The sequence below is a fragment of the Vespa velutina genome, chromosome 2, assembly GCF_912470025.1.
Source record: "Vespa velutina chromosome 2, iVesVel2.1, whole genome shotgun sequence".
Lineage (NCBI taxonomy): Eukaryota > Metazoa > Arthropoda > Insecta > Hymenoptera > Vespidae > Vespa > Vespa velutina.
The window spans coordinates 18,654,019-18,666,427 of NC_062189.1; the positions used below are offsets into that span (position 1 = coordinate 18,654,019).

Genomic DNA, 12,409 nt, shown 5'->3' on the forward strand with positions numbered 1-12,409 from the left:
CAATTTTATGATAATTTATTATTTTCCGTCGCATAAAACAAAATAAAGTTTCATATTTTTCTGATTTACGTACAAAACGATAATGCACATTTCGTTAAGAACCTCGTATCTTCTCAATGTTATAAATGCACTCCGTTGTTGATGATAGTACGATTCCGTACGATTTTACGATTTTTCTCTTCTCGTGAAAGTATCAAATTGAATGTGCGTTAGCTATTAATAATAATAATAATAATAAAAAAAAAAAAAAAAAAAAAAAAAAAGAAGAAGAAGAAAAAGGAAGAATAAAAAAATAAAAAAAATGAAAGAAGAAAACCTTCTTATAATCCCTTTATATATTAAAATATAGACGGACGTATATAAGTCTTAAACAATTTCTATGATAAAAGTGAAACAACAACAATTTCCTCTTTACGAGAGAAAAAAAATGAGAGATCCATGGGGAGAGGAGGTGAAGAGGAGCGATCAAAGGAAGATCTATTATATCTGTCATGGAAATTATTTCGTTGGTAAATTTTTAATGAAGATAAATTTATAATATACCTACCGTCTAGACTATAAAATGTATATATATATATACATATATATATATATATATATATATATATGTATATACATATGTATGTATATGTACGTACGATAAGAGTAATCGATTAAAATATCACGTCGAGCGGTTGTAATATGCGCGTAAATGTATCAGAATATATCCCAGGTTGGTTATGGAATGAGAATCTGAGTTTTATGGAGCCAAGCCATCCATTTTACGAGGGTTTATTGTTTGGCGAACCTTAGCTTTACGCTTTTATCGACAGTGGCTCCGTTCTAAACGTAATGAGGTACACTTACGAGCTGAATCTTGGATCCATAAATCGGTTAACGACGTTAAAATTCTCTCTCTTCTTACAAGGGTATATATATATATATAAACTCTTACAATCTTCTCCGAAGCACCAGCATATATATAATTCGATCGATTATCGTCGATTATCGATGAATAAATTAACGACGATATATTATAATCATATCCTTTAATAACGTATATTCTCTTTTAAATGAAAAAATTTGTTATTAAAAATTTATCGAAAAAATTTAATAGTCTCATGAATATACGGAACGTAAAGAGAATGATTAGGATTAAACGTTTATCGTTCAATGTCGATAAATAAATGAACAATGAAATGAAATGAATCATTCATCTTTTGATCTTGAATATCCGTTTTTTTTTTTTTTTTTTTTTTTTTTTTTTTTTAAAAAATTTCAACTATATTAATTTATTTAGAATTAATCGATTAAATGGCAAAAAGAAGACGGATATTGCTCGAGGAAAAATCGGTATATAGTTGAATTATTTCCAAAGTTGGCACGTTAAGTGTATATCAAAATGGGAGGCGACCAATCGAGAACCAATGTCGAGAACCATTCGTTGCGACAATGACGACGACGACGACGACGACGACGACGACGACGACAATGACGACGACGGTCAATATTGAAATCGATGGTATGTACATATTCTCTCTCTCTCTCTCGCTCTTTCTATTCGTCGTATATCTCTCTCTCTCTCTCTCTCTCTCTCTCTCTCTCTCTCTCTCTCGTACCTTCCAATTTCCCGTTGTTGACGAGAAGCGAATTGTTCGACTTCCTCGACGAATTTCGCGACATTTGACTGTGACTTGGGCTGCTATCGGTGCTTTTCTTCTCGAGAACGTCGTGACAACTGTAGGACGTTCGCGTTACCGTCAGCATTGGATGTACGCTTCCTAAAATCGTTCGTCAGCACATGAAACAAGAGAAAACAATATATGTGAACAATTTTCTTCTTCTTTTCCTTTTTTCTTTCGTCTTCTTTTTTTTCTTTTTATCCTTTTTTTTTCTTTTTCTTTTCTTTTTTTTTTTTATTTTTATTTTATTTCTCACGTCCCTTCATTGGTATCTCGAAGAACAAACGGGACAACGGGACAACGGGACGCACGTTATATGAAATATATCTCTAAAAATATATATATATATATATATATATATATATATATATGTATGTGTAAATTAGTTTAAGAAAAGTTATTTCCCCGAAGATATTCTCCCTGGAGCGATAAAAGTGAAGGAGGGGTAAAATAAAAAAAAAAAAAAAAAAAAAGAATAGGAAAGAAAAGAAAAATGTAAACAGAAAGAAAATAAAGGATCACAAATGTGTAATAAAAATAGATATAAGGATAAAATATAAAATATGTCTGTGTCAATCATTAAATTTTTTAAGGAGAAAATCAACGAGGTGTTCGACACTATTTTAGAGAGCCGAGCTTTTTTTACGAATAACAATCAAATTCCAGGATACTGATTGTTGTCGAGAAAAACGATGAGAGAAAGAAAGAGACAGACAGACAGAGAGAGAGAGAGAGAGAGAGAGAGAGAGAGAGAGAGAGAGACAGAGAGAGAAATTGATAACGTCGACGACTCTCAATGCGATAATACCTGGCATCATTGTTATTTTTCCCGTTGACCTATTTTTAAGAGGATGGGCAAGGATAGGTGGAAGTACTGGTAGCAAGAGGAAAGGGGTGTGGGGGTGGGGTGGAGGGGGGTTCAGTGAAGGGTAGGATGGTAATGGTGGGGTAGGATCGAAGGATTTCCCTTGTCCCAACGAAAATACTACGACGCCTCCTGACATTTAAACCTCGAGAGGGAAATCGTAACGACGGCTTTTCTACTTTCGCATCGTTTCCTTTTTTTCTTCTTCTTTTTTTTTCTCTCCTTTTTCTTTTTTTTTTTTTTTTCTTTCTTTTTTCTCTTTCTTTTCCTTAATCGCCCGTAGAGCTTCCTATTTTATTATCCCCCTTCTTCGGCCCTCCTCTCAAAATGCCACATCACTCGTACTTCGCATTTCCTTCCAATCCGATTTCAAATCCGTCCGCCATCATATCTATGAATTGTAATTTATAACGTTGTCGTCCTTTTTTTTTATTATTTCTTCCTTTTTTTTTTTTGTTTTTTTTTTCTGTTTTTTTTTTTTTTTTTTTTTTTATTGCGACGCTACCGAATTTAAAAAGAAAGAAAGAAAGGAAGAAAAAAAGAAAAAAAGAGAAAAAGAAACGAAAAGAGAAAAGACCGAACAATTTTTTGCAATTACCATGAAATCTAATTATCGAGGAATAAAAGAATCGTGGTCACGGTAAGAAAAAAAAAAAAAAAAAAAGAAGAGAAAAAAGAAAAGAGAAGAAAAAAAGAACAAAAAAAAAAAGAGACTCTTTTCTTAACTTATTATTTCGTATAAAAGTTAAGAAAAGAGTCTCTTTTTTTTTGTAATTCGATTATGTAATTATGAGGAATGAAATCAAACGACAGATATATCCTTGGAGTGTTATTACATGCGATGGTGGAAAAATATGCGAGTGGTATAATATGAAAAAGAAGAAAAAAAGGAAAAAAAAGAGATGTAGGGGGTAGATGATAACGAAGGAACGAATAAAAACGTGGCACATAGAAATTCGTTGAATTACCGGTTCTCGTTCTCGACGAGGCTTCGCTCTCGGTTCTGTGGTGTCCCAGAGCTTGCAGCTTTTCCGTAAGTCCATGAATTTTGTCGACCAACGAGGAACTACCAACGTGGCTATCAGTGCATGCTCCTCCACCCGATAATCCAGTGCTGTTCACGTTACTGCTCGAGGTTGTGTGAGAAGTAATCGCCGCGCATGCAGTCGTCGACGAGAGCACAGCCATTTCCTATAAAAAAAAAAAAAAAAAAAAAAAAAAAAAGAATGAAAGAAAGAAAGAAAGAAAAAAAAAGGAGCGAGGAAAGAAGAAGAAGAAGAAGAAGAAGAAGAAGAAGAAGAAGAAGAAGAAGAAGAAGAAGAAGAAGGAAATAATAATATTCAACGATGAAAAGAATAAATACAGTAATATTTCCTTTATCCTTTACGTAATGATTATTTTAAATTCGTTCGACCGATTTAACTTTAACTTTATCCTTTGTCCTTTTTTTCTTCTTCTTCTTCTTCTTCTTCTTCTTATCTGTATTCTCTTTCAATTTTTCTTTTTGTTTTTCCCCTTTTCTTTTTCTTCCTTTTTTCTTTTTTCTTCACCTTCTCTCATCTTTTCATCACAATCAAGGATATATTTATTCGATTCGACTCTCCTATATCCGATTATATACGTATATACGATTTTTTAAATAATCGACGAAGGTCGGAACAGGTCGAGAAAGAGAAAGAAAGAAAAAGAAAAAAAAAAGAAAAGAAAAAATACAGAAAGAAAAATAGAAAAAGAAAGAAAAAAAATCCTCCGCGATCTCTTTCCCGTTCGAAATAAATTTTCACCTAATTCAGTCCGGTCTCTCGTTCTTCCTTCTTTGTTCTCCATTTTCTCTCCCACCCTCTAACCCCCATCACTTTTTACCCGTCTCTCCATTACTCGCCGTCCCCATCATAAAGTCTTTCGACATGTAAGCGATACGTAATCCAATCCGTTCATTCCAAGCCAGACACACGTTAATCCTTTTTAATTTACGTTGGTACGTTAGTACGAGAACGAAATCTCATCCGGACGCGTTAACATCGTAGTTATCGAGAGATCAATTTCAAAAGGATTCTTCAACAACAAAGGAATATTTTTCGAAAAATTTCTTTTTTCTCTTTTGCTACTTCTCCTTCTCCTTTTTTTTTTTTTTCGTATGTTTTCTTTCCTTCAATCTACACATTCGCTTCTATTTCTAAAAGATCAAGTTTTCGATCGAACCTTCAACCTATAACCTTTCAACCCCAGATTTAATATACATATATATATATATATATATATATATTAAAGTTATGATATTGTTACTTTTTATGACGTACATACCTTAAAGGCCTTGCCATCGACACCACGGGAATCCTTTTTAATGAACGAGAGAAAAAGGTGACGCGAGAGTTCATCGGGTGTCGCGACTTCGAGATAGGTATCCAGAAATTTTCTAAAACCTTCGTAATCGATGTCCTGTAAAGATAGATATGTATGTAAATAAAAACAATTATATTAAAACAAAACAAAAACAAAATATATATATATATATATATACCTACATCTGAATACGGATATACATATTTATTGCAATATCACTTTACAAGAAAGTAGAAGAAAATTATTTTGCAATATATGTATATATAAAAAAAGGAAAAAGAAAAAAATCGACTGCTTACAGCTTTTTATTTTAATTTATTCAGAGACATATCTCCATTAAATATCTCGTGAACATAAAATATTAACGATGATATATTATTAATATAAAATTCTCATTATATATATATATATATATATATATATATATATATATTTGTAATACATTTCACAAGTAGTACAAAACAATAAAACTTGATTGTACTCGTGTAATTTTTATTATCATTTATTTATACATTCGTTCATTCAATCATTCATTTATTTATTTATTTATTTATTTTTTTGTATTTAATAGACAAGCTCTCTTTAGAATAAACTTTTAATCTCACCTAACAAAGCATATAAAGTAGTGGGAGAAAGAGAGAGAGAGAGAGAGGTGATATTTTCATCACGGACAAAATGTTGTCGTATTTTCGATGGAAAAAAAAAAAAAAAAAAGACGAAAGCCAATTGGTTTTTCGACAAATTGACCATTCCTCGCGATTGCAATCGACGGCCTACATTAAAGCCTATGAACCATCGTAGCATCGCTAACATTGGCACTAATCGATCGATCGATGTTTCATGCAATTAACTTGTGTTTACCTAAAGCCATTCGTCGAATCACCGAGCAGCGTTGCGCATCGCCGTTATTATCCATGAAATACGTTTATTGCGATCGTTCAACGTTGCCATCGTATTTCAAGATGAAATGGTACCTTAATTCCTTTATTATCATTCGCGAGAACAGTTTCCGCCTTTAAGAATGGTAATTATTAAATGAAACGGATTAGAAACTCTTCGAATAAGATAAAGATACAGATATATAGGTAAATAGAGAGAGAGAGAGAGAGAGAGAGAGAGAGACAGAGAGAGAGAGAGAGAGAGAGAGAGAGAGAATGACGTTTCGAATATCCAGTTTGTAGGTCAAGCATTGCGTGAGATATCCATGATGTTCTCAAAACACGACACTGTGACTGGACTGACTTGAGTATTTCCTCAAGAGAGAGAGAGAGAGAGAGAGAGAATGGGAAAAAAGGGGGAGAGGATAGAAAAATTAATTAAAAGAATAGAGTAAAGAGAAATTTTCATTTACAAAGCAATCCTGAAAAAATATGACTACTTTGTGTTTACCAAGGCAATCCCGTTCCTTGGTCTCAAGAGTCACGAAGGACGAGAAATAAGAGAGAGAGAGAGAGAGAGAGGGAAAGAGAGAGAGAGAGAGAGAGAGAGGGAAAGTGAAAAAAAAAAAAAGGAAAAGGAAAGATCGATTATGCGTTCAAGCGCAAACAAAAAAATCCGTTTACGTAAAATTCAAAAGCATAAAAGAATTTCTTCTACAATATTATTACCTATACGCGATATTTTTATAATATAATATTATTCGGGGAAGGGGTGGGGGGTTTCCTTCCTATTTTTGGTTTCTTTTTTTTTTTTTTTTTTTTTTTACGTATTTAAGAAAACAAAAGAAGAAAGTGAAAGAGAAAAAATGAATGAAGGAGAACGATAGAATTATAAGAGAAACGAATTTCATTTAATCGCGTGACTGAGATAGAGAGATAGAAATAGAGAGAGAGAGAGATAGAGAGAGAGAGAGAGAGAGAGAGAGAGAGAGAGAAATGCAGGATATGATCATTTCGATACCTGTTGATCGAGACATTAATAAGTCTCGATCTTGTCGAATACTATTATCCATGGAATTCGATAAATTCGGTAATTATGCACTATCGAAAAAGAAATTTTCTCATGATTTATCTATGTATCGTTCGTTCAAGAACATATTTAATTATGATGCGATCGAAATAATCGTTCAGAAAGCTTTTAAAAGAGTCTCCAAACTCGTTTACTTTCGAATCGATAACTCACGATCGTACGACGATTAATGCTATATCATATATACATATACTGTAATCTATAATGCAATATAAATCGTTGATAAAATAAAGAATTAATCCCGAAAATAATAATATCTCTAGAGATTAAAGTAGATCGAATACATTTTGTAAGACAATTCAAATAATCATATTAATAATAATAATAATAATAATTGATAACAATTAATCGCACGTATCAATTTTTTTTTAATCCCCCGTGTTTAATCAGCATATTAAAAAAAAAAAAAAAAGAAAAAAAAAAAAAAGAAAAAATGAAAGAAAAATAAAAAACATAACAAAAAGGAGAATACGAAAAGTATCATAAAGTATTGAAAAACGATGAACATCGAAAGCTTAATAAAAGTCGAATTAGATTTTGTTAACGATTCTAAACAAATAAAATTTGCGTTTCATTTGTGCATTGGTATTTATATGGGAGAAAAGAAGAAAACAAGAAAAAAAAGAAAAGAAAGAATAAATAAATAAATAAATAAAAAAAAAAAAAAAAAAAAAAAAAGAAGAAGAAGAGAAAAAAGAAAAAAAGAGGAGAGGAGAGGGAGAGAGAGAGAGAGAGAGAGAAATGAAAAATGAAAAGAAAAGAAAGGAAAGGAAAAGAAAAAAGCTGACAACCAAGAGACAACTCACTTTCGAGCTTTTCTCGAGCAGAAAGCTTTCTGTCTCTCTCCCTCTCCCACCCCTTCTGCCTCCTCCTGTCCTCCACTTCTCTCTTCCTCTCTCTCTCTCTCTCTCTGCTTTACTGTATGACATTTATCGACGCCACTCTTCAAGGACGGAGGGCGTCGCCTTCTCCTCTTTCTTTTTTTTTTCTTTTTTCTTTTTTCTTTTTTTTTCTCCCTCTCTCTCTCTCTCTCTCTCTCTCTCTCTCTCTCTCTTTCTCTCCTTCCTTTTTCCCATTAAACTTGCGCTCTTAGCGATAAACTCTCACCCTCCTTGGTCGAGGCTGGACTACGCTTACAAAGCGAAAGGGCGCGGTTTCTGTAAAGGACGAAAAAAAAAAAAAAGAAAAAAAAAAAAAGATAAAAGAAAGGAAAAAAAAGAAGAGCAAGAAAAGATAGAAAGAAAGGAAGGAAGGAAGGAAGGAGAAGAGCGAGTGTGTGTGCGTGTATGTGTGTGTGTGAGAGAGAGAGAATCGTAACATGAAATCGATCGAATGTTCGGTATATATATATATATATATATATATGTGTGTGTGTATATATATATATATATATACTCGTTCCCTCTCGTTCGGATGATCCTCCTCGTAAATGAAATCGTAACGGATCCAAAGCGATAAGTCGAAATGAAAGCTTTCGAGATACCCACTTGAGTACACTTCGTTAATCCCGTCCTCTACTTCTCGGATTCCTTTCTTTTAAATTGCTGAAATTTTCTGAATAGAAATTGCTCTTTCCTTTTTTTTCCCTTTATCTTTTCTTTTCCACGTCGTTTTCTTCATCTTTTTCTTCTACTTATTTTACTTCTTCTTATTCTTTTTTATGTATATATATATATATATATAAATATTACCGTTCATTATTTTTCACTTGGAATAATGTCTCCATGAGATTGTATTTTAAATTAAACACCACTTTTTTTTTGTTCTCCTTTTTTCTTTTTTTTTTATATTTTATTCTCTTGATTCTGTAATTCTATGGGTTTTACGATAAAGAGGTGAGAAGGGTAGAAAAGAGGTGGAGAACGTATTAAGGAACATTATGGTAGATAATATAACATTTTGTTATGTACAACTTATGCTAATATAATTATGCTATAATTTCTGGTCTATGGTATTACTACTATCTATAACTTTTATCAGTGGAGTTAGCGGTACGAAAGTTTCTAGGCTTGTAGTTTGTTGATGAAAAAAAAAAAAGAAAAAAAAACAAGAAAAAAAAAAGGAAAAGAAAGAAAAAAAAGAATGAGCTTATAAAATCTGGAAAAAGAAGAAAAATAATTGATTTTAAATCACCTTTAAAAAAACCTTTGATCCATCCTATATAATTATATTACATTTTAAGAATTTAGTACTTGGCAAACAGTAATTTTTTATTAATAAATTAAACTTTTACTTTTTATCTTTTTTTTTTTTTTTTCTTCCTTGCCAACGTAAAAGGATAATATAAGATTGTAAAAAATACAGTGTAAGTTTTAAAATTACATGCTAATATCATGGAACGTTAATTCATTTTTCATCTTCTTCGAGGAGAAAGGAGGAAGAAAAAAAGAATAGAAAGAAAAAAAAAAAGAAGAAAAAAAAGAAAGAATCGAAAAAAAGATCGAAGATAAAAAAAAAATCGAAATATTTTTTAAACAGAACTATTGCTCGTCGGGATGTACGTATATATGTATGTACGTGGGAGTATAAGTCTCTAGAAAATGTCTGACAAATATCTGCTCGTACTACTGCGAATTGTCTTACATTTTAGTAGTGGATGGTTATTGCCTTTGGTAATAGCAATTGAGTCAGACTACTTACTGAAATGTAAATAGTCTTCTTGGATGTTTTACAATCGACAAATTACAAAAGTATGACAATTCGAAAAGATCAATTACTTTTCATTTACAAACAAACATATATAAATACATACATATATATATATATATAAAATTTGATCGACGATCAGAATAATTTACACGGTGTTTATAAAAAAATTATGACAAGCATTTTGAACGACGATCTAAATATTACTATCAATAAAGATTAGAAAATAATTTTTATAACTTTTATAATTTATACCGATTGACGATTAAAAACACGACGAAAAGGAAAAAAGAGAGAAAGAAAGAGAGAAAAAAAAAAAGAAAACGAAAAGAAAAAAAAAGAAAAGAATATAATCAAAAAAAAATAATATATAATACATAGATAGATATCTAGAAATCCTTTTAATATATATACATATATATATATATACAGTACATATACATTTTATCCATAAGGCTGAACGTTACGTAAGGCTAGTAGTTTTCAAGGTACATTGTCCACCAGGAGTTCTGATAAAAGTGATTCTTTATTCGTCCTCGTATAACAACGCGTCTACTGTGGGCAATCTGGTTGGATCTTGGAAAAAAAGGAACAATTTCCCAGTTTCTTCTTCTTTACGAGCATTTCCAAGGTTTAAGAATAGGCAAAGAATTGCATCCCGGTGGTTACGTAACACGTGACATCAACTTTTATCCTCGTTCAACCTCGTAGAAAATATTGCGTCGATTTTACCGATACTACCGAGAGACAGAGAGAGAGAGAGAGAGAGAGAGAGAGAGAGAGAAAAGAGAGAAAAAGAGAGAAAAAGAGAGAAAGAGAGAGAAGAGGATGAGAAAATAGTTTCTCGTTTGAAGACGTTATTGCAAAGGAGGTATCATATCGTTGATACTAACTCGAGTGAGAGAGAGAGAAAAGTAGAACGCTTTTGTGCCGGCCACGTCGGCCGCGACGGAATGTATCCGCATGAATGAGACAAGACACGGCCATTAAGCTTCGAAGTTATGTAGGGTGAGGTTGGTTAACGTTGAAAATAAAGTTCTAGAGGGGTTAAATTCAAAAATTGGGAGAGAGGGAGCAGGGAATAGAAACGAGCACGTTCTGAATGATGATATCGTAACGTAAGAGGGGTTCCCCCCGTCGTCCTTCAATAGTGACGTCAGAACGATGCCAATGACGTCAGCCTTCCCCTGGCGACGTCATAACCTGCTATTTTCGAGGGATTACCTACTACTACTACTACTACTACTACTACTACCGCTACTACTACTACTTCTTTTTCTTTTTCTTCTTCTTCTTCTTCTTCTTTTTCTTTCTTTCCGTCTTTCTCTTTCTCTCTTTTTTTTTTTTTTCCTTTCATCGACGAAATTCCTGAAGGGAAAACTCGAAGGAAAAAGTTTAATAAAGGTTTGATCCTCCCCTACGTACTCCTCAACGACCCATCTTTTTCTCTCGTGATTAAAGAATAAATAAATTATTTGCTTTTTTTCTACTTTCTTTCTTTTTTCTTTTTTTTTTTTTTTTCCTTTTTTTTTTCCTTGCACGCGCACCGATCCGAAGATTCACGTTGCGCTTTGAAGTAGCCTTCAATTTTTTTTATCCTTTTTATATATATATATATATATATATATATATATATATATATGTGCACATATTTACGCGAAGTATCTCAAGGACGACAACCGATGACGACATTTTTTTACTCGCCGTGATAATATTTATTGTCAATTTTTTTTCCTCTTTCTTTCATCTACTTCTTTCCTTTTTTCGTTTTTCTTTTTTTTTTTTTCTCTTTTCCCATTCATGTCCCTTCAGAGATTTTCTTTTGTGATAAGAAAGAAGAAAAGAAAAAGAAAAAGAAAAAAAAACGCATAAACCGTATGCCAATTATCGTTAGATCAATTAGAATTGGATCGTCGATCGATCTTATTCAAGATCTACCTCGTGTAAAATCCTTTTAAAAAAGGCTTGACAAACGGTATCGTTCTTCTTCCTTTTTTTCTTTTTTTTTTTTTTTCTCTTTTAATCCTTTTAATTTTGTATTTTGCTTTACGTACTTCTCTTGAAAAGTAGAAGTCGATCTCTTGATTTCTTTCTTTCTTTCTTTCTTTCTTTCTTTTTTTTTTTTTTTCTTTCTTTCTTTTTGCCTATTACATGTCGATGCTACGGGTCAGCAAATGAAAAGCGAAAGAGAAGTTCTCTCTTGAGAATCACATCCTTCGAATGTCTAGTAGGAAGAGACGATGATCGTAAGAAGGGAGAAGGAAGTAGAGACAGACATACAGACAGATAGATAGTGAGAGAGAGAGAGAGAGAGAGAGAGAAGGAAGATCGTGATGTAGCCGAGATAAGCTTAGGAAATTTCCACGTTCTCTTGTCGGAAGTCAGACGACGAGTCCAGGGAAATCAACTCGATTCAAGGAAATGAGTCCGATCGTCCTCCTCTTATACGACCTTCTTTCCATTCGTCGTGTAAATTCGAAACGATAAAGAAAAAAAAAGAAGAAAAAAAAGAAGAAAAATAGAAAATTCTAAAAAAAAAAAAAAAAAAAAAAAAAAAAAAAAAAAAAAAAAAAAAAAAAAAAGAAAAGAAGAAAAAAAGAAAAGAAATAAAATAAAAGAAGGTTGGTTGAGAGTTAAGGGGATGATATTAGATTTGATCGTGATATCAATCGAATAATCGTAAAGCGTATTCGTGCATCGGCATTTCGACGACAAGATACTTTCTCGATTATAAAAAAGAAAAAAAAAAAAAAAAAAAAAAAAAAAAGAAAAAAACTATATCATCGTACATCATATTCAATATTATTTAATATTTACATACGTATTTGTTTATTTTTTTGTTTTTACAAAGAGATATTCTATCATACACGCGCGTATAGATACAGGAATTCTATATATTGTATGTCTAACGATATTTTGATAAGAA

General features: G+C 32.1%; 1 protein-coding gene across 3 annotated transcripts in view; it reads right to left on the reverse strand.

The window, feature by feature from the left end:
* LOC124946651 (diacylglycerol kinase 1) overlaps positions 1–12,409 on the reverse strand; it is an 86,958-nt gene that overhangs the window by 11,323 nt on the left and 63,226 nt on the right. For 2 of the 3 annotated variants that reach the window (XM_047487648.1, XM_047487649.1), the window contains exons 4-6: positions 4,831–4,965; positions 3,495–3,717; positions 1,599–1,760 (exon numbers count right to left, since the gene is read on the reverse strand). In XM_047487648.1, coding sequence (XP_047343604.1) covers positions 1,599–1,760; positions 3,495–3,717; positions 4,831–4,965 — 520 coding nt within the window. The remainder of the gene's footprint in view (positions 1–1,598; positions 1,761–3,494; positions 3,718–4,830; positions 4,966–12,409) is intronic. The other variant, XM_047487650.1, reaches the window with a different exon arrangement.